At 29.5% G+C, this 22,163-nt stretch overlaps 4 protein-coding genes across 8 annotated transcripts; 1 reads left to right on the plus strand and 3 right to left on the minus strand.

The window, feature by feature from the left end:
* The first annotated feature begins 4,463 nt into the window (after window positions 1-4,463).
* LOC105790716 (cyclin-C1-2) lies at window positions 4,464-8,773 on the plus strand. Of its 3 annotated transcripts, none has more exons than XM_012618460.2 (9): window positions 4,464-4,567; window positions 4,691-4,797; window positions 5,250-5,289; window positions 5,900-5,944; window positions 6,524-6,642; window positions 6,735-6,849; window positions 7,566-7,616; window positions 8,245-8,392; window positions 8,490-8,773. In XM_012618460.2, exons 1-9 carry the CDS (start codon window positions 4,536-4,538, stop codon window positions 8,589-8,591), a joined length of 759 nt encoding a protein of 252 aa, XP_012473914.1. In that variant the 5' UTR covers window positions 4,464-4,535; the 3' UTR covers window positions 8,592-8,773. The 3 variants fall into 3 exon arrangements, with proteins under 3 accessions (XP_012473914.1, XP_052489722.1, XP_052489721.1); XM_052633761.1 differs by lacking the exon at window positions 4,464-4,567 and adding an exon at window positions 5,607-5,767 and having other exon boundaries at window positions 4,700-4,797; XM_052633762.1 differs by lacking the exon at window positions 5,250-5,289 and having other exon boundaries at window positions 4,552-4,567.
* On the minus strand, window positions 8,258-9,886 carry LOC105790726 (uncharacterized). 2 transcript variants are annotated; one of them, XR_001132579.2, is made up of 4 exons: window positions 9,557-9,886; window positions 9,122-9,255; window positions 8,884-9,030; window positions 8,258-8,717 (listed from the first exon to the last, which is right to left on the minus strand). XR_001132579.2 is itself a non-coding variant. In XM_012618470.2 (3 exons), exons 1-3 carry the CDS (start codon window positions 9,835-9,837, stop codon window positions 8,996-8,998), a joined length of 450 nt encoding a protein of 149 aa, XP_012473924.1. In that variant the 5' UTR covers window positions 9,838-9,886; the 3' UTR covers window positions 8,778-8,995. The 2 variants fall into 2 exon arrangements, 1 of the variants encoding a protein (XP_012473924.1); XM_012618470.2 differs by lacking the exon at window positions 8,258-8,717 and having other exon boundaries at window positions 8,778-9,030.
* Window positions 9,887-12,243: 2,357 nt separating this feature from the next.
* On the minus strand, window positions 12,244-14,051 carry LOC105790705 (chloroplast envelope quinone oxidoreductase homolog; the record flags this gene model as incomplete). The annotated part of the gene is given in 4 exon segments (XM_052633942.1): window positions 12,244-12,326; window positions 12,329-12,764; window positions 12,832-12,926; window positions 13,940-14,051. Coding segments are annotated over 4 exon segments (726 nt in total), but the record flags the coding sequence as incomplete, so codon positions are not given.
* A 2,166-nt stretch (window positions 14,052-16,217) lies between these two features.
* On the minus strand, window positions 16,218-19,830 carry LOC105790695 (chloroplast envelope quinone oxidoreductase homolog). Of its 2 annotated transcripts, none has more exons than XM_012618430.2 (4): window positions 19,658-19,830; window positions 17,787-17,928; window positions 17,593-17,678; window positions 16,218-17,067 (listed from the first exon to the last, which is right to left on the minus strand). In XM_012618430.2, the coding sequence occupies exons 1-4, from the start codon at window positions 19,724-19,726 to the stop codon at window positions 16,372-16,374; spliced, it is 993 nt and encodes a 330-aa protein (XP_012473884.1). In that variant the 5' UTR covers window positions 19,727-19,830; the 3' UTR covers window positions 16,218-16,371. The 2 variants fall into 2 exon arrangements, with proteins under 2 accessions (XP_012473884.1, XP_012473893.1); XM_012618439.2 differs by having other exon boundaries at window positions 17,787-18,103; window positions 19,658-19,784.
* Window positions 19,831-22,163: the final 2,333 nt, after the last annotated feature.

The following is a 22,163-nucleotide window of genomic DNA, read 5'->3' on the forward strand; positions in this document are numbered from 1 at the left end:
ACTTGAATTATTAATATGTGTTTTATTATGGTATATAGTGTAACACCCTTAGTAAATTGCTAAATCAACCAATGAAAATTTGAGATGTAAAATGTTTTTCCCAAATGATCAACTCCACATGAATAATATAACGAAAAACTAAATAAAGCAAAAAAATAAAATAAACATATGGTTAATATAACGAAAGTACATGTGCTTTCATGGATAATTAAAAATATTTTTAAAAACCAATTAAAATATTATTTCAAATAAAAATTCTTTCACAAAATATAGAGATTAATAATAAAATTTAACCAATCTTTTAATTGGAAGTTAGAGAAAAACTCGTGCTAATTTAGGTTAAATTAGAATTATATTTCAAGAAGATTTTGGTATTGTTGGTAAAGGGTGAGCCCTAGATTTTATGTACTTAGGGTTAGTTTAATAATACTTTTGACTAATGTTTTAGAAATAATTTTAAAAAGTTTGGTTTAATATTTAAGTGTTTAGCATTGTTGTCAAAAAGTACTTTTGAGAAATAAAATGTTCATTTTAGACATGGTAGTATCAAGTAACAAATATGCATTTAAATAATGTTCAAATTAGTTAATATTATTATATTTTAGTAAGAATATACTCTTGTTAATATTTTAATATATGAAATATAAATTTCAAATATTTTAAGTAATAAATATTAATTATTTATAAAATTTAATTAGTATATATAAAATATATTTTAAAATTTTAAATATAACCATTAAATATTTATAATTAGCTATTAACACATTTGTAATTAAGCAGAAAGTACTATGTTGTTGGAATGGTGAAAAATAATTAAACACCAAAAGTACTTTTGGAGAAGAAAAACTAAAATTTAATTTCTCATTTTCAAAAGCAATAAATTTCAGCTATTTTTAAAATAATTTTTAAACAAGGCTTTAAATTTGAATTCCACATTTCATATGACAGCATTCAGTCTTATTATGTTGTATAGTGATATATAAATTCGATATATATTTTTATATTTATAAAGTTGTCATATTCAAATTGTTGTTTAGTCTTATCATGTATGTGACATTTATCAATATATTTTGGGTACATTGTACTTGTATTTATAAAAACGTGCAAAGTGAGGGGGGAAATGAAAAGGCAGCTCAGACTTTTCTTCTATGATTGGAAAGGACAGTGCCCCGTTCCTTTTCTACTATTGCTTTTTTTCCAAGTATTTTTTAACGAGATAAGTCAAGATCAAATTATTAATTATATTACCAATGATAAGAGATTTTAACACAAAAATCCATTCTTTTATATTACAACTTTAATCATTTGCTTGTTTTAAGTGGTTGGTTGTTACTATGTTTTATTCTTAATTGTAAGAGGAGCACAAAGATCTAACAGTAACGCACCTGAGTTGATGAACCCTGACCATAAGCCAACACACGAGGTTAATTTTTTATTTAATTATTTTCATTTATTCTCTCTCCACTTTTTATAAGTTGTTGTTGTAATTAAATTATGACACACTTGTAATGCAAGTGACAAAAAATCATGTAAATATAAAATAAAACAAAATAATGTTAAAAATTATGATGTTTGGGTTCAAATTTCATCATATGTGAGATATTGTTGATTTTATAGAAAAAATCTTGAAAAGACAAATATATCCTCATAATAATATAACTTTGTAAAAATAATTTTTTAATCATTTCCCAACTAAGTTGATGCCAAAGTAACTCATGACACCAATTCAAGTCAAAGTAACTCATGATATGGATGAATCACATATTTATTTACAAATATATTTATAAAATTTAATATAAACAACAAATAAGGAATTTGTTGAAATGATAAAGTAAACATGTTTAAAACTATAGTGTTTTTGGTTCAAATTTTATAAAAATACTCTCAAAATAATATAATTTACTTAGTAAAAGTGGCATTTTAGTCATGAACAAATTAAATTGGTGTCCGGTTGATTCATAACATCAACTCAACATCAATAATAAAAGAAATATAAAAGAAATTGTAAATATCGGTTTTGTTATATAACTTTAGGTTATGTGTTGTTTCCAAACTAAGTTGGTACGAGGTTAACTCGTAATACCATCTCAATCACGAGTTTTACAACAATAGAAATTATAATTAAGCATTTATTTGAATTGGTTTTACGAATCAATTAGAACCAACTTAATTTGAAAATTATCAAATGACTAAACTTTTAAAATGAAAATATAAATTAGAAGGGTTATATAGGTAATACTAATTGATAAAGTAATACAAAATGTTAATAAATCTAGTAATTAGGTTCTGTTTGTGTTGTGAATGTTAAAATCTTAGAACCTTGAGCACATTAGCTTTGGAGTCATGATTCAATCGGGCACATATTCAATTAAAATTATTAAAAAAGTAAAAATAATTTTTATTATAAGACTATTATATTTTAAAAATAATTTTAATCAAATACCTTAAACTAGATGAATAGTTAAATCGTGAAATTTAAGATTTTTGTATGTGGGTTCAAATTTTAGTGTTAATGTTGATTTTATAATTTGTTTCTTTACTTACAACATGAGTGTCACATAATCTAATATATATTAATCCACATATGTCAAATTGATAGGTCGAGGTCTTGAGAATTTTGTAATATCAAGTTCGAGTTTCACTAGTTTATTATGCAGATCGAATTAAAATTTATTCTAATTTAGGTTCCATCATGAGTTAGTCTTGTTTAAATTTAGAAGTATCTCCATTACCAACATTATAATAGTTTATTCTAGTTGTAGTTGATTGAATGTTTATTTTGTAATTGTACTTGTAACTAAAATAAAAACAAAATCTAAATAAAAGATTGAATGATATATTTTGGTGCAAGTGTGCTTAAACATGTTTCTTTTTCGATTTAAAATTTGGAGGTTATGAGTAGAAGTAAGTATTGTATAAATAAAATAAAATATTAGAATTGACTAAATAGGAGCAAAATTTTTAATTTTGACAATCAACATTTAAGATAGTTTTTTTTATATAGTTTTAAATACTAACTACATTATTAATTAGAGATATTCGAGGGTTAAGTAACTTGTCCAAATTTGAAGGCCTACCCGAATTTTGTGAGGGATTGGGTCAAAATATTACGTCTAAAAAATGAATATCATCAAAAAAAAAATAGGTTTTTAAAAAAATGATTTGGGCTCGATCTCAAACATTCAAGGTCGACTCGCTTTCTCAAATTAAGCATTACAAATATGGACAGGTTTGGACAAAATTTTAGATTCATATCTTGAATCGACCTACAGCAAGTATAAAATTATTAATATCATATTTAAGCCCAACCCGTACCTGACCTAATCTGACCCATAAACACTTTAGTTTTAAATTTTCAAAATATTTATTCTGTACTAACAAGCGTACCCTAGCCCAAAATCAACTTAAAAGTGCCCTGGCCTGCTTAATCTGGGTGGACCCTAACAAAATCCAGTCCACGAAAAGAATTTTCTAGGTCAAAATTGGTTCTAGTTCAAATTTGCTCAAATTTAGATTTTTTACTATATTTAATCTCACATAATTTTCTCTTTATTTTTAGGGTAAACTCACCAATTATTGGTAAAATTTTTTATTACTTAATTATGAAAAATTATAAAATGGTCGTTTAATTATTTAATTTGATTTTTTTGTCTCCAATCGTTAAATGATTAACGAGAAAATGACGTGACAATATTTAAATTTAGAATAATAACAATTTTAACTCTCAACATTTATACATTGTACAATTTGATCTTTTTTGTAGTTTTGGTTTTTCTATGACCCTTTCAACTAAAAAGCTAAAAAATATTAGCTAAATTTGATTGAAAATATACTAAAATGGAAAACCCAAAATTCAAAGATAATAATTTTCATCTTTTCTCATTCTTTTAAAATTAACCTTCAATGTTACAAAAAAATATAAAAAGAAAAACCAAATTACACAATGTGTATGGTTAAATTTTTAGAATTAATACTAAATTGACACAATGTATAAATGTTGAGGGTTAGAGTTACTATTATACTAATATTAAAAGTGACAAATTATCTTCCCTTACTAATTTAAAAGCGGTGTCCAAAAATGAAAAAAATCGAATAGTTGGATGAGCAAAAAAATTACTAATAGTTGAGTGACTACCAGTATAATTTACCCTTACTTTTATAGTGTCACTAATTAATGCGAATATCTAATGTAATTAACAAAATTTGTTCATGGACCGAACGAACCACTCATCTTTTAGCTTGAAATAAGCTTAAATAAGGATTTTTTTTCCTTGGGTCAGCCCAAATTTTGTTAAAGGATCTTTATACTTATTGAAAATTTCGTTCCAACTTTATTTTTGTTCTTAAGAGAAAACAAAAGGATTGAATCATCTCAAATTAAAGTATAAAGATTAAATTTAAATTTTAACTATAGTATAAGGACCAAAACTATAACTTGACCGAATTTCTAAATTCTAAATTTTGCGACGTCAATTTTAAGTTCTCGATAAATAAGGAACGAATTCGGTTCTTCTCTTAGAAACAAGAAAACAAAAATGGCGGCCAATTTCTGGACTTCTTCTCACTTGTAACAACCGAATTAAACTGTTTTCTTTTTTCATTGATTTTGCAATACATCATTTGGTTTTTTATAGTTTCAAATTTGTGGGGTTTTCTTTTTCATCATTTGATTTAATTTTTGTTTGTGCAGCGAGCAGCTTTTGGACCCGGAAGAAGTGGATGTGGTTCATCAGCTAGATAAAGATAAAGGCTTAACTCTCGAGGAATTTAAGCTCATTAAGATGCATATGACGAATTGTGTGTTCCCTTTTCTCTGCTAATCCCCTCTTTCTTTTATGGGTTCTGTTTGACATTATCTTTCTACTTGATTTTGTAAATTTTGTGAAATTTGAATTTTTTTCTTGGGAGGGGGTATAAGCTAAGAAATTTATTAATCTGGGTTTTGGTTTTTGTTTGTTTTGATTTAATCTTTTAATTCTAGCTTTAATGTTTGTTTTTCACCATGGAATTGTTTAAAAAATCTCAGAATTTTTTTTCCTGTACTAAAAACAATTACTTTGTGGCTTTTGTGTGTGTGTGTAATTAGAACTTAGAATTATAGAAGGAAATTGGTGGTGTTTTAGAAAGCTATTTGCAATGCAAATATGTGCATTCCCTAATTTGAAATTGAACTAATAGCTTTGTTCCATATAACTTCCTCTTTAAAGTTAGTGATTTTGTGCATTTCTCTTTTTTTGGAACTTTCTTAGGTATATTGAAACTGGCTCAGTCTGTTAAAGTGAGGCAAAGGTTTGATCTTGTCCTTCGGTTTTTAAGAAATACCTTTCTGTTTACTAATGCTGTGACCTTTTCGTTCAGTGATGGCATTGATTACTTTTTATCTTTACGTTTATATTATGCATGCTATAGTTTCTTATGCTGGCAATGTCTAATTGTAGCATTTATCAGTGAATCTGAACTAGTTCAATTGCTGATGATGCGACTAACATTCAGTTGATATAATTTTCTATATCGTAGCTGTCTTGTTGTGCTACCCAAAACTGATTTTAGCTGATAATTACCCACATTCACATTTATAGACGCTCATTTTCAAATCTCATATACAGGTTTATCAAATTAATCTGTACTTAAAACACTTTGGCTGCTATAACTATATCATCCGTAACGTAATGGCTTCCTTCTGAGAAAAGTTTGTTTCAAATTCTCTGTGGGAATTATAGCGAGTAATTACCAGAAGTTGGCTAACATGATATCATGCTTGAACAAGGTTAATTTCTTTCTTTGTGAGACCCTTTTTTCCTGGAAAATCAGTGAATTTTATTATGTGTCTTTGCAGAATGATATTTTAATATAACTTCTTGTCATTAGAAACTTGATTCACAAAAAAATTCCTTTTCAGGGTTGTAGCAACTGCAGTTACGTATATGAGACGCGTCTATACCAGGTATTTTGCCTAGTTTAGTAATGGTGATGTATAATGTTGTGTTAGTCATTGATGACAAGCAGCTCATAACCTATCGTCTCTTTTACTTTCATTGGTTTCTCTCTCTCTCTCTCTCTCTCTAGCTATGAATTTCTTGTGATATTTCAACTACGATATCCCAACTTTTTAAATTTATCCGGTTTTCTTTAACAATGTCAATCCTTAAGCTAGAGATGAATCATAATTTGAGGGGGGGGGGAGTGCAATTTTATCATTATACTAATATAAAATTTCATAAAATTTCAAGGGGCTAAATGGCAAATCTATCATTTTGGGGTTCCCCTGCTGATTTGCTTCTCCTTCACTTAAGACAATTCTTATAGTAGATGTTTATGATTAACCACCCATGCAAAGTTCGGCATGCGGCTCATGTTTTTTTGTCCCACCTAGAATCATGAATTACATGGTATAGAGATGCATTGTATCGATAGCTTGTCTAGTACAAACATAGCTTGCTAGATTCGGATCTGTAGAAGCTTCCGTTTTCCTTTATATAGTGTGTTACGAATCACTAACCATAGTTTTTCATTTTTCTTTCAGAAAGAGCATGAGTGAATATGATCCACGTCTCATTGCTCCTACTTGCTTATATTTAGCATCCAAGGCGGAAGAAAGCACCGTGCAGGCTAGACTTCTTGTGTTTTACATCAAAAAATTAAGTAATCACTTAATCACTAAGTTGGTTGATCAATCTTTTGAGCTCCCTACAAATTCGGTTGTTTACTCCAATCCTGCCATTTTTTCTTTGCAGATTCTGATGAAAAGTATAGATATGAAATCAAAGAAATACTTGAAATGGAAATGAAGATTTTAGAAGCACTTAACTATTATTTAGTTGTATTTCATCCTTATCGCACGTTAGCTCAGTAAGTTTATTTTATCTTATTTGCCATAATCTTTATGTGTCCATAGTTATATTTTACTTTGCACCATTGCTGTTTTGCATGGTTAACAATCTACGATTGGGATTAGAAAGGAATATGGCACAATGATGAAACCATAAGTTTTTCCTTAATAAGTTCAGTCTATACCTATTTACTTGGACTCAGTTGTGAGTGTCAAATACGTGTATCTGGCACATGTATGGTTAGACTTTTCTAAGGTTTTCTATGTATTTGGGGAATCTTTGGAGGCGATATCCTCGTATCCATTTGTCAGACACAGGTACTTGAAAAAAATGAAGAGTCTGAACAATATAGGTTTATATACCGGAGATAGGATCCTGTGAAGTAATTGATCTATTCTTCATGTTAAGCTCTATCTTTTTTCTTGTTACCCACTTTTTTTTCTATTGTTGTTTTAAATCTTTTTTCAGTCCCTAGTGACATAATTGCATTCATGTTTTATATTTTGATAAATTTACTCTCTAGAATTCGGTTAGCATTTAGTAAATACTTTTTTATACTATACAGGTCCACCAACTTATAGCTGATACACAGCTTTAATATAACCTTTTGCAATATGAAATTCTTTGGAACTAAGCTGCTTTAAGTTTAAAATGACCCGGCATTCTTCTTTCGGCTCATTGGCATTGTTTATTTTGACATGTCTGAATAGCATTTTGCGTCTATCATCTTGGCAGGTTGTTGCAGGATGCTGGCATAAATGATATGAGTATGACTCAATTATCTTGGTAAGTGTCAAAACTCCATTTTGCATTTGGCATTGCCAATGCTACGCACGTTCCATGATAGACAATACATAAACACAAATACAGAAGTAGACATCACACGAATAAGGATAAAAGATAAGGACTTGCAATGGTTTGATAGCAACTTATATCTAACATGGAACAGATGGAACTTTGCCTGATTCGAGACTCTGTTCAGTACGATTATTTTTATTATTGAGATTAAGGATCATGTTAGTGCCATAGCGCATGCAGATCAAACAGATGGGATTCTGATCATGTTATATTGTGGTTACTGTTGAATTGCACTTGATGCTGGTCACTTCAGTGTTTCTAGATTGAGAAACCGAAAATTGAAGTCGGTTGAGGTAGAAATTAAGCAAAGTTTGTATTCAAGAAAACCGTTTTATCTGAACTGAAATAAACCTAAGTTGTCGATGGAGATTTCAGAGTACTTTATTATCCCTCGTATAACATATGTAGTTGGTTTCTTGCATGTAAAGGTAAGTAACATTGAGACCAGACAGCAGCTGCACCAATGAGCACGTAGTCTTTCGTGATCAACAGTTGGTCTAAATTTGTCTTGGTCTTGACTGTACTAAAAACATGTTTCTGTTTTCTTGTAACACAGGGGACTCGTAAACGACACATACAAGATGGACCTTATTCTTATACATCCACCATATTTGATTGCCTTAGCTTGCATGTACATTGCTAGTGTACACAGAGAGAAAGATATCACCACTTGGTTTGAAGAGCTTCATGTCGATATGAATGTGGTGCGTTACAGTTTCTTTCGTTACAAGAAAACAACTAAATCCATATGTAATATAAAAAAGTGTCCATTTCTAACTTCATTTCATCGAAAACTTGCAGGTGAAGAACATCTCCATGGAGATTTTAGATTTCTACGAAAACTACAAAATTTCAGATGAACGAATCAATGCTGCTTTCAGCAAACTCGATTTTAAGCCTTAGATGGTTGAAGACAAATACCTAACACCAGTGCGATGCATGACTGTAATCTATTATCGCCATGTCGGTTGACTGTATATTAAGAAAGAAGTGAAAGCATGGAGATCTCTGGTTTGATTTAACCTATACCTGTATGATATTACAATGGTACTATTAAAAGCATGAAGAAAGATTATTAGAGTGAATGTCTAAGTACTCAATTGAGATTTTCTTTTAGTATATAATTCAAATATTTGATCTAAGCTTTGTAAATTGATCCAAACCCAAATTGGTCTAAACAAGAAAGAACTCAAACCTGAAAACATTATAATCTAAAACTAACTCGGACTAACTTCGACCCGCGATATGTCTATATTTGAGTGTCAAACGAGGTGATAGAGTCAAGAATCTTTCATCATTCCCAGAATTTAATTTTTCTGTTTCTTCTTAGCCTGCTTCTTCTCTGTATCCACGCAAAAATACACATGATGATCATAAACTAAGATTAGAAATAACATAATATCAGATGAAAAATGAAGAAAAAAAATTGTTACCCAATTTTCTTTTTGCTTCGGATTTTGCAAAAAACTCCCTCCATTCATCTGTTAGAACAAAAATGGGCTCATCTTCCTCATCATCCTCTTCTTCTACCTGTTGTAGTTGTTCATACTCTTGCTCTTGCAACGCCCTAATTAATAACCCAAAACAAAGAAAAACAAAACCCAGATGAGAGATTCTTTACTTAATTAAAGAAAACAATGGTGTGGGATTGAGAAAATATGGTAAAAACTTCAACGTATTCAGGGTCAACATTATCTTTTAGCACCCGAATTTTCAATTCAAAATTTCATTAACTAAGCTTTGTGATGAAAACCTATGTCATAAATTTGAAAAGCGAATACAGAAATGGGTTAATCGAAGGCTGTTTTCTTTTTTTTCTTTTTAATTTTGCCATAATTAAAAGAAGACTGAGAGTTGGAGAAACTTACGGATTGCCAGAATGGTGGGTTTCGTTTGGCGCGGTTGTAGACACAAGAGGAGCTAAAGTAGGGATTACGTGAGAATGGTGAGTAATGAGGTGGTGATGGTGGTGGTGGTGGTGGTGGTGGAGAGGGCAGCTTATTGTATAGTGGTGGTGATGGTGGAGAGGGCAGCTTTTTGTATGATGGTGGTTGTGGTGGGCAGGGCAGAGGATTGTATGGTGGTGATGCGGATAGAGGATCATCGGACGGTGTTGGTGCGAAACAGGGCATCCAGGCGAAGGTTCCATGGTTCCTATCCTTTCTTTTGACCACCTCTAGGGTTTATAAGAGTACTAAGTAAAAACAAACCAGAGTAGACCGATCTGCAATTGGTTAAATTAAAAATCAGTTGAATCAAATTTTTAAATTTTTAATAATTTATTAATCTTAAACGGATGAACTAATGACTTGATTAGTTTGACCACCGGTCCAATTAAAAAATATTGGTAAAATTTGAACCAAATGCTTATTATGGTGTTACTTTTAAAATTACTATTATATGTACTAAAAATTTTATCATACATGTAAGCGTATGAAAACTATGTATTTAAAATCTGAGGCTACTTTAAAAATAAGATACAATAAATAATTAAACATATAATTTGAAACTAATTAATAACAACGCATTAAAATGTATGATGTTAAAATGAACTAAATCCACTACAACTGTTTATCATGATGTTGTTATTAATCTTGATTTAATGTCACGACTCAATCAATAATATTATCAATATATGTAGTTAATCGAGGTAATAAAATAAGCATAATATAATAAAATGTAAATATTTAAAATAATTTTTAGTTTAATGATAAAATTAATATTTTATTGATGTAATACCTCGAGTTCAAATTTCAACACGTTTTAATTTTTATTGATTTTTTAAAAATAAAAGACTAAAATAATCTCAAATAATATCACTTAATTTTAATTACGATAAAACATTTTCATAATTTTTCTAGATGAGTTATTGCTTGATTGGCTCATAACACCAACCTAAACCAATGACTTAATTAATATAAATATATTTAGTCTATATATTAAATATATAGGATAAAATCATAAATATATTAATTATTTATATACTATTTATATTATACATACTAAAAATTATATATATTTAAATTATGTTAACGAATAAATTATAAAAGATAATTATGTGGTGCATTAATAAAAAAACTATCATGCACACCAACAAATGGTTGTAAGGAGTGGAAAGTTACACTTTAAATATTTGAACTAAGCTTGAATTTTAGAGTCATCACCGTGGAGAGGGCTTTAAATGTTGCCCTTAGCTTGAACAAGATTGGTCTCAAATTATAAAATAGATGAAGACAAATGTGGTTATATATAATAATAATAAAAAATCATGTGCAAGGTTTTCAAAACTAGACCTGTAATCGAATAAATCAGGTCATCGGTTATCCTAATTTGATTAATTAAATAATAAATAAAATTCGATTCAACCGATTTTTAACCAATTCAACTGGTCTGTACTAATTCCTAGGACAATCGATCTAATGATCAGTACCCAATCAATTTTCGATCTAACCAATCTAATTGATCGGTTTGATCTGGTTCAAGAAACCATAGCAATATGTCTTTAATTGATATTTCTAAAAAAATTAGAAACTAAACAAAGAAATATTCATTTCTTAATTCCATTTGTAAAAAAAAAAAAAAAACAGTATCAATAATAATTCAATTATAAATATAATTTTACAATATTAAATTAAAAAAGGTAAAATGAAGATTTAATTGCGATAATACGCTTTGAACACTAAAATTTAAAATATTACGTTTTCTTATATTTTGATGATTAAATTATTAATAATATAATGATTAACATAACAAATTATATCATATTTTAATTGAAAATTTTAAATTAAATTACACAGGACTTAAAATTTTCTTTTCAAATAACACTTAAAATTTTAATTGGCTATCATCGCTTTGTATTGTAGAGTCTGATTTTTTTTCTTTTGAATTTTGTTATCACTCAATCTTGGAATGTGTTACAATTGATTTCTTCTTCTAATCATGTTTCAAACTTGTAACTTAATCACAGTTTATTTTATACTTTATTTTTAGGAATTTAATACTTTTAGTTTTTAGATTTTAAAATTTAGTTTTAATTGTTAAAATCGTTATTTTTTGATAAATTTGTTGCTGGGACATTTTAAAATAAAAAATACTCTTAGTAGAAATGTAACTAAAAATCGACATTATAATTAACTTAAATTTAACAAAATAAATTTAATAAGGTTAACAATTAAATCTGAATTTTATGAAATATCTGTAAAAAACTAAATTTCTAAAATAAAAATACAAAAATAAATTTCAAATTTATGAAAAATACAAAAATTTACAAAATATTTTAACCGTTCATAAATCTCAAAGATTTACAGAAAAAGATATTAACATTATGTGGTCTTCTTTCCAAAAAAAAGGTGTGATTAGATGTGCGCCCAAATATTATTTCCAACGTGGGATTAATGCACCCAATATTTCACATTACAATCATAGCCAATACGAAAATTTCGCACCAACATCCATACATTTCAATATCGAAACACGATTGACTCTCAATAACATGAACTCCAAGGATAATTGTTCAATGTTTTAACCGGTGATAACTTTAAGTATCAAGTAACATTCATAAAACTGAAGGCTCCACAATAATCTTACCAGTGGCATGACCATCACTGATCTTAGCCCATGCTTCTTCAGCCTTAACGGATGCTTCGAATCGATTACCTTCCCGTTTGTACTCAAATTAGGCTCAAATGTAGACCCAGGAATGTCCATCTCACAATGGATTACGACATCGTATTTACGAGCCACCCCATCGGGAGTTTTGTAGTCAAGAACCTCATCTGCTCCGAGGCTCTTGACTAAATCCAAATTATGAGCACCACAAGTGGCTGTCACATGTGTGTTTCCAAGCTTTGCTAGTTGAACTGCATATTGACCTACACCACCTGAAGCAGTAGTAATCAAGAGGTTTACATGCCGGCCAGTTCCGTCGAGCTTGACCCTGGCTGACTCAGTAACTGACTGGAGAGCTGCGAGACCGGCAACGGGCAAACTTGCACCTTCGGCTGCTGATACTTCCGGTGGCCTTAAAACTATCAAGTTGTCCTTAGCCACAGCATATTCAGCTAGTCCGCCTCCAGTCTATGATTGCAAATATAATCATAAGATAGCCATAGCAAAAGGAAGAAGAACAAGAGTGAACACTTACAGGATGATTAAGCATAGCATCAACTTTGTCCCCGGTTTTGTAATTTGTGACTCTCGGTCCGACCTTTATGACTTCTCCGGCTACATCAGTAGCTGCACAAGAAGAAATGAACATATTATACTTTAGCCAATGATTAGAAAGGGGCAATCCCAATATCAACAAAGAAAACTGCATTACTTACTAATGATTTAAAGTTAGATTCTTTTAATATTACTGGTATATATTGCTAGCCAACTTTTCTTTTGAGATAGCAATCTTTAATGTATGCCATAAAATTACGTTGTGAAATTTTAAAAGAATCGAATATCATGGTAAAAGCCTTATTTATAAGTCATTATATTTTATTAGACTAATACAGAGGGTGAATCTGCATACATGAAACTTAGTTCCAAAAAGTCGATGTATTTTAAATTGGTAGTTTTCTCCCTACATGTTGTATGTTGTGCCAAGTCTAAATTCCTTGAATCATTAAGTATTTTTAAACTAATTTTGGCTAAATCAAATTCCCCTTTTACTCAACTTACCTTTGTTATTTTTAATTAGTAGAAATCTTTCGTAATATAAATCTATCCATCTCCACTTCTCCTCTCACTCGTCCTCTCCATCCGCCTAGATTCATTGAATCATTTTTAAATTATTCTTGGTTAAATCAAATCCACTGTTTACTCCACCTACTTTTTGCCATTTTTAGCCGGTTGAAGTCCTATAATATCCTAGTTCGTTTTCATAATATACGCACCTTAAAAATTCTATCATCCCTCTCGCACTCGTTCTTTTCATTCTTTTGAGATTGTTGAGTATTTTTCTATTGTGATCTATACTCTCGTTTTATGATGGAAAAACTTGCTAAATTCCAGAATACGCGATACACAGTAAAAAATCAAACTATTTAACTTATATTTATGATTTATGAATTTGGTGCAATATTTACTAACAAAGATAACCTCAACCAGTATATTGTTTTGTTGGTTAATAAACAAGAGGGATTATCCTCAAATGGACAAACTCCGTCGTTTGAACAATAACCTTGGTTAACCGAAGAAAAAGAGTCTCGAGAATATTTCAAGACCAAAAAGATGAAAAGAGTAAAATATATATAAAGTAGCAGGTATGTAGGGGAAATATTTTGGTGAAAATGGGCACCATATCCCTTTCTCTATTGGATTTAGACTAATTGCCTCCAATTTAACCAAAACTTCACCTTGATTTGGAGTTGGGATTGGTAGCAGCCATTATGATATAAGTACAGTTATTTTTTGGTAAGATTCAAGTTATTTAAATATATTAAAAAAACCAATATTCACCCACTATCAACAAAACTAAATAAAAAAAGTATTTTACAACTTAAAATGCCACTGTTTCATTTGGGTATTTAATAATTTTAAAAATAACTTTTAAATAATCTAAATTATTAAATCTTTGATATATCATAATTATGTCTCCCACTATACCCTTGTATTTAGTGAATCACATGCGCGTCTTCACATATTTAAGAAGTTTATAGTGGGAAAACATTTGTTTAATTAAAATATAGTATCTTTCCAATGAGGTATTGGTTTATGAGTATCTATATTTAAAATTTATTATGCGTAATTTTATGTATAATTTTTCGAATTTTGTTATGTACGGTTGTCATATGTAAATTTTATTTTATTGCATTTATTACACTTCAAAAGACAATAATAATAATAACTTGAAGTTTGTGTTATTACTCTCTTTTCTTATGTAAAGAAACCAACTGATTCAGTTAAAATATAATTTTATTATTTTAATAGTTTATATTTTATAAATTTTAAAGAATTAGAATAAAATTCTATTACAATTTTATTATATATTAAATTAAAATTTATAAATTTTAAAACACTAAACCTGTAACTTCTCATTTCAAAATGTGGAGAACGTACCACCACTAGCATCATCCCTGCCTGTGTAGTAGGATAGTATCAGAGGGTTTTGTTTTTAAATATAACGTGATTTACTCTAAAAGAAATGCTAATAAATTCTTGTGTCTTCATATTACATTTAAATAATGAATTAAACTTGTATTTTAAAATTAAAACAACACGTGTTTAATAATGTATCAATTTTAAATGTTCGATTTTTGAACTTAAATTTTAATATAATTTTGATGCGACTCAAAATTATTATTATTTTTAATTTCTAAAAGACGATTTTATAAGTGGCTAATCACATTTACCCAAATAAATTAGTGAGACTCTTATTTTTATATAAAATTTCAAGTACTCAAAATCAAATTTTCTATATATATTTTCAATAATTTTTAAGTTAATTTTATTTTTCTTGAAATCGAAAATTGATGAAACAACATGAAAGGCACCTTAAAACTTGAAATGGTTTTTTATGAAAGTCATCAATTCGTAAAACATTGAAAAATTAATTAAATAATTTAGAACTCATGAAAAAAAATACTTGATACATGAAAACGTACTTAAAACTTGAAATGATATTTAAGAAATTAATTCGTAAATCATTAAAGTACATTACTTAAAATGTGAATAATATTTTAAGAAATTAAGCATTTTGCAAATATTGAAAGAAATATTTAATTTACGAAACGTGAAAAAGTTTATAATAAATTAACTCGTAAAACTTTAAAATTATTAAAAAATTACTTAATAGATGAAAGAGTGAACTATCTCTTTTCAAGTAAAAGATTGTAAGATTTTAGCTCATATTATCAACTCAATTAAGTCTAAAATCAAGTGCCACAACTTCAAGTGATTAATTTATTTACTTTAAATAGATTTGAATTATTTGATAAACGTAATAAATTAAAAGTTAATATTATAAATTAATTCTCTTCACCTATTAAGCCTACATATAATAGAAAACTATATTAAGATACATCCATGATATAAGTAAAAATAAATTTATGTAACCAATATATTTATAAAAGTTAATATAAATAACAAATGAGGTTTTGGTTGAATGGTAAAATATGGATATAAAAACTAATGAGGTATAACTTCCAAATCATATTGTGTATATTTTGCTATAAAAACATTTTCAAAATAATATAATTTACTTTGAAAAGTGAGAGTGCCTTTTTTGTCTTTTTCCAGCTGAATTGATATTCCATCAACTTATGGTACTAGCTCAAGAGAAAGGATTGTATGAAACTATGATTCCACGTCATACCTATCTGTTTCCAATAGGAGAATGATAAATCAAATTTTTGCTCTTGATATTCAACTTTTTCGTCCTGAAAAAAATTCAAATCCAACTAAAAATGCTAAAAATTAAGAAGAAAAATCCGATTTGTCATTCTCCTATTGGAAAGGAATAAGAATGACATGAAATCACAGTTTCATACAATCCCTTCTCCTAGCTAGCTCAGTTAGAGAGTTAAGTATACATTATGTAAATTAAGAGAGAGAAATCAAAATTATTGCATTAAAACAAAATTTACAAATCCTAATTATAGATAGCTATCATCTACAACATGATGAAACTCAAATTTCATCATTTTTATTGCATTGAAACCACCAGTATTAAATAATCAAATGAGATCTCATAAACTTAAGGTTCCACAATGATCTTACCAGTGGCATGGCCATCAATGCTTTTAGCCCATGCTTCTTCGGCCTTACTTAAGGGATGTATCGAATCGATTACGGCTTTAATCTTCCCTTCTTTCACGAAATTAAGAAGAAAATCGAGTTTCTCTTTCTTAGGTGTCATAAGCAATGGAACTAATTGTTTCTTTGAAAAGGTAAGCTTTTGTAAAGCGTAAGTCATGAAAACACTAGGAGTAGGAGTAATGTCGAATACTTTGCCGTTTGTGCTCAAATTGGGCTTGAAAGTGGACCAAGGAAAGCCGGTTGCGCAGTGGATTACAGCGTCGTATTTGCGGCCGGAAGGGCTTTTGAGAGCTGCCCCGTCAGGGGTCTTGTAGTCGAGAACCTCGTCTGCTCCGAGGCTCTTGACTAAATCAAGATTACGTGCGCCACAAGTGGCTGTCACGTGTGCGTTTCCAAGCTTTGCGAGTTGAACTGCGTATTGACCTACGCCGCCCGATGCGGCAGTAATCAGGAGGTTTAGTTGCTGGCCGGTTTTTTCGTAGTTGAACCCGGGAGTACGGAGGAGACACTCGTGAGCTGCGAGGCCAGCGATTGGTAAAGCTGCTCCTTGAAAAGCCGTTACCTCTGGGGGCCTTGAAACTGTCAAATTCTCCTTCGCCACAGCAAATTCAGCCAGTCCACCTCCACATATGTTCTGTCATTGCAATATATATTCGTAATAATTTGCCATAGCCAATGACTTAAAACGATGCTAAATTGCAGATGAAACAAAGCTCCTTTATTAAACGAACAAAGTCTGAGGATCACTTACTCGGAAATGATAGTCATGTAAATAAGGTGATTGCATTATAAACATGATACGACTCAATACCGAAAGAGATACGGCACAAAAGTTTGGGGCCTTGGGGTTGTTCCAATAATAACCAACAAATAGTTTAAGTGGAACACACACTCGAACATGGTAACGGGACACGACACTCTTTGGGACTTCCAAATATATGAAAAAGCTTTAAAAAGTTAGATTTTTCTTCAAGAACTATTGGGGTTGCACTAAAACCACAAATGCCATAAACTATTTATCCAAATTGAATTACCATGCTACCCTGCAGCTCGTATTCGTATCTGATACTCTTGTCTGATACATATTGTCGAACATGTAACAAATACTCGCACTCAAATCAGAATAACATAGACCGGAAGAATAAGAATGGCGACTTACGAAAAGCACGGCCACAACTTTATCGCCAGCTTTGAAATTCTTGACTCCTGATCCGACCTCGAAGACTTCTCCTGCTGCATCAATACCTGCTCCAACAAAAAATTCTTTAGCCGACGATCGAAAATAGGCATTTGAAATATTTGGCATTGAAGAGAAGTGCAATGTTTGCAGATGGAGAGATAAATGGTAGGTACCAGGTATGTGGGGGAATTTGCGAGGCAAAAATGGCCACACTATCCCTTTCTGTATTCTCAAGTCAAATGGATTTATACTAGTTGCCTCCATTTTTAGTAAAACTTCATCTTGTTTTGGAGAAGGAACTTGAAGTTCAACATGCTGCAGAAAATACATTTGCAGATATATGTTATAACTGTACCATGAACCCTCTCAGTTCCATATCCCTTTTGGAGTTTTGAACAACACGCCCGCACGCACTGTCACATGCAGGAGTAATATGCACCTTCATATCATTAAGTCGTTTCACTGCAAATGAGTGGATAGACCTCTCGGCCTTCCACAATACAAATTGGAATTTCAGAGCTTTGACTCAAACTAAGCTTCCAATGCCTACTCTTTTTTATCTTTTTACGTAGGAGAAGGATTGTACATATTAAGTTTCAAAATCTGAAGTCGTCGGATGTTATTGTTAAAGACTAGTTTAGCAATACTTTTGAAAAGTGATGTGGAAAGTACTTTTGAGAAGTGTTTTTAAAAAAATTAATTTAAAATTTGAGTGTTTAGCATTGCTGTCAAAAAGTGTTTTGAAATCTAAAATGTCTCTTTTAGATATGTTATTATCAAGTAATAAATATGCATTTAAATAATATTTAAATTAGTTAATATTATTATATTTTAGTAAAAATAAAAAATTATTATAACTTGTTGTTAATATTTTAATATATGAAATATAAATTTTAAATATTGTTAAGCAATAAATATTAATTATTTATAAAATTTAATTAGAATATATAAACTATATTTTAAATATTTAAATATAACCATTAAATATTTGTAATTAGTATTTTAAAAATATTTTTTATTTTTAATTAATAATTTTAACATATTTGTAATTACTCATCAATAAAAGAAAAATGAAATACTATGGTATAAGAGGAGTGAAAAAGTAATTAAGCGCCAAAAGTGCTTTTGGAGAGGAAAAACTAAAAATTTCAAAAACATTTTAAAAAAATAAAAAATTTCAACCTAAAGTAACTTGTTTAGCATATTTTGTTTTCAAAAGTACTTTTGAAGCCATAAATACTTTTTTAAACACTACTAAACATGACAGCTAAGCTTCAGATTTAGCAGCTTTTTGTTCTGCTATAATACCTACATAAATCGACACCAAAAGCATAAACAATATGAACATTTATATTCCTTCGTAAATTTAATACCTTTCTTTAATTATCCATTCTTAGGGTGGGTTTGGATGGGCAATTGGGTGCGGTGCGTTTAACTTACTTTTTGTCTCACGCTACAGTATCGCTACAATATCTAATCTCACCGCCACCGCTGTTTTTACACTAATCGCAGGTAAACGCACCGCCCATCCAAACTCACCCTTAGTCTCCCTTGGTCAATAATATAATCACAGTAGATAAACAACCGGGATTCAAATCTCCATTTCTAATCGTGATATATATATTCGAATCTAATTATGAATTTATCCTGCTACCTTATAAAAACTCGGAAATTAATCCTCTATTTTAATTTATTTATATTCTTCTATAAAAAGAAGCTGAGATGTTAGCCCAATAAGTTCATCTTCATATTGTCAAACATCACCATATATAAAACTGACATTAAAGATCAACAGTTAGGCAAAAATGAAAAAAGAAGAAGCAAAAATCAGTAGTTGAAACTGAATTATTTTGCAGTTTCCATAATGTCGAATTTTGATAAATGAAATTCAATTCTGATAAAATAGAGGTATGAGATTCAGAATTAGACCATTTTTACTTCGTTTTAACTTTTGATCTCGGAAAGTTATAAGAAAAAATGCTAACAAAAAGACCAAGAAAAAAAAGAAGAAGAAGCAAGCAAATAAAAGGATGAAGAAGATTACTTTCAAAGCAGCGGCACCTCCGCCATAGGTGTTGTACTGAACAGCACGCATCATAGTATTCTTAGCCATTTTCAGTTGTGAGTAGAAAATGAATGAAGGTGGTAACTGAGAATTGAGAAGATAAAAGAGAGAGCGGAAAGGACCAGAAAGTGTGATTAAATTATGTATTTTTTGCAATTAGATAATTGGGCTTTGAGGGGTAGTTTTTATAGTGAAATGAGGCCTGCATTTAGCTAAATTAACGGGTATACCCCTCTTCCAACAAATTCGCAGAAAACCTTTGGTTACATTTCTATACTTTTTATGTATCTAATCCCTTAAATGAATTACTGTTATTTTAAATTAAAAATTAGTGTACAAAATTAATTAAAAATCAATTTAATTGGAAATTGATAAAAAAAATATTAAGTTAAACTGTTATTATTGATACTTGAGGATGAATTAATCGAAGGACAAGAAAATGATAAAAATCAAGTTAATATACTACAATTAATGGGTTTGATAAAGATAGACATGTAATTTAATAATTTAAATTATTTTTTATAAATTCACAAAAAAAAGGTTAAAAAGGTTTTTCCACTTTCCAACTAATCACATCTTAAACAAAATTTTAAATATAATTCGCTAACATCAAAAAATTATTATTTTAAGAAAATATCGTTTTATTTTATTTTATTTTTCACCCAAGTGTGTTATTGTACAGTGGTAGATCTAAAGGGCTGACAGGGGTCAACCCCCTAAAATAAAAAATTGTTCATTTAGGCTTTTTAAAAATTTTAAAATTTAAATTAGTAAAAATAAAATTATATTTTAATCCTTAAAATGATAAAAATTATCAAATTAATCTCTTAAAATGATAAAATTAAAATTTAATTTCTACCCCTACAAATTTTGGTGGCTTCACCCTGTCATTGGACTAGTTCATAGTGTATTATTTCATATATTGTTCTATAATCAAATTAAATATATTTTTAAAGTTTGTATATTTATATGATAATTTCTCTGTAAATAATTTATATTATATAAATAAGTTAATGTATTGTAAATTATTTTTTTACCGTCATAACTTCTTGAATGTGCTACAATTGATTTCTTCTTCTACTCGTTGTTTCAAACTTGCCGGCTTGTCCCATTTCAAACCTCTACTTTTCTCCTTGCCAATAATTACTGATTTTCAACCATTTTTAATACATTTTATTATCTCACAATTTCATATTTTATAATTTTTATTCCCTAATTATATTTTTAAAAATAATTTATTCATACAAATTTTAATATAATAATTCTATCCATTTTTAATACATTTTATTATCTCACAATTTCATATTTTATAATTTTTTATATCCTAATTGTCAAAACCTTTTTTTTTTCTCTCTGGACACAATCCAGATTCCGACCATAGGAGCCACCGGTCGTCAGCAACGGCGACCACCGTCCCCGGGGGTCGGATTTTTCGAGAAAGGCCTATTTTGGCCAATTTGTTTTCCTCAACCTCGATATGAGGTCAAAATCTCAAAAAAAAAACCCAAAATACCAAAAAAGACCAAAAATCTTTCGGGTTATTTTGCGTTTCGAAGGCTTTTTCCTCAGAAAAAGGGTCATCTTTCATCGGAGATGACTACTTCTGCCACTCGCGGTGGCAGAACTCGAATCGTCAAGTAAACTTTCCCTTTTTTTTTTTTCTGTTTTATGCTTTTATATTAAAAAAGATAAAAAAAAAAAAAGAATCACCTTTCAAATGTTTGTATTTTTTTTATTACTTCGTCCATATCTTTGTTTACATGCTATTGATGGCTTTTATAGCCGATTAGAATTACAATATTTCCTTTTTTTTTTGTCTTTGCTTGGCTATTGTTTCTTGTGTGTTGCCTTCTATCCTTGCTTTCTTTTTGTAGGTGTCCCTGGAGTCAACGGTGGCAATGGGAAACGCACCCTTGCCATTTTGGTGCAATGGGGGCAGGGGCACGTCAGGTCTCGGGTGGCGAGCGCGCTGGCGCAGCATAAGGAGCGGCGCCAAGGGGACATAAGGTTTCTGAGAAAATGTTTAGGTTATTGGGTCACTGGGGGTTTCTTTATTTTGAGCCGTTTAAAACTGTAAATTTTGGCCTGATGTTTCTTGTAAATGGACTGTTGTAATGGATTCTAATATCTTCTATTTTTATTTTTTGTTTGGCTTCTGTTTAGGCCCAGGCTAAATTGGCCTATTACACTAATTCTATATATTTAAAAATTTTCTGTTCATATAAATTTCAATATAATAATAATTCTATCAATTTTAATTTAATGTGCAATATCATATATAAATATTGATTTTATAACAACATTATCAAGTTAACACAACTTTACATTATACTACACACACGCAATTATATTAATTCAATATGAATATATATATATATATATTTATTTCTTTTAAACATGTACAATTGAAATAAAATCAAAGTTTTATATATACATATGAACTGCAATTTATTTAAGTTTCATTTATATAATAACACCAAATAAA

The sequence above is a fragment of the Gossypium raimondii genome, chromosome 7 (assembly GCF_025698545.1).
Source record: "Gossypium raimondii isolate GPD5lz chromosome 7, ASM2569854v1, whole genome shotgun sequence".
Classification (NCBI taxonomy): Eukaryota; Viridiplantae; Streptophyta; class Magnoliopsida; order Malvales; family Malvaceae; genus Gossypium; species Gossypium raimondii.

Excerpts from the sequence above, each read along its gene's own strand:
- LOC105790726 (XM_012618470.2), bottom strand. The coding sequence starts at position 9,837 with ATGGAACCTTCGCCTGGATGCCCTGTTTCGCACCAACACCGTCCGATG. Across the intron at positions 9,256-9,556 it reads ACCCACCATTCTGGCAATCC|GGCGTTGCAAGAGCAAGAGT; the intron begins GTAAGTTTCTCC and ends GTTATTAATTAG. Across the intron at positions 9,031-9,121 it reads CGAAGCAAAAAGAAAATTGG|AGAAGAAGCAGGCTAAGAAG; the intron begins GTAACAATTTTT and ends GCGTGGATACAG.
- LOC105790716 (XM_012618460.2), top strand. The coding sequence starts at position 4,536 with ATGGCGGCCAATTTCTGGACTTCTTCTCACTT. Across the intron at positions 5,945-6,523 it reads ATGAGACGCGTCTATACCAG|AAAGAGCATGAGTGAATATG; the intron begins GTATTTTGCCTA and ends TTTTTCTTTCAG. Across the intron at positions 8,393-8,489 it reads TTCATGTCGATATGAATGTG|GTGAAGAACATCTCCATGGA; the intron begins GTGCGTTACAGT and ends GAAAACTTGCAG.
- LOC105790695 (XM_012618430.2), bottom strand. The coding sequence starts at position 19,726 with ATGGCTAAGAATACTATGATGCGTGCTGTTCAGTACAACACCTATGGC. Across the intron at positions 17,929-19,657 it reads GAGGTGCCGCTGCTTTGAAA|CATGTTGAACTTCAAGTTCC; the intron begins GTAATCTTCTTC and ends TATTTTCTGCAG. Across the intron at positions 17,679-17,786 it reads CAAATTCCCCCACATACCTG|GTATTGATGCAGCAGGAGAA; the intron begins GTACCTACCATT and ends TTGTTGGAGCAG.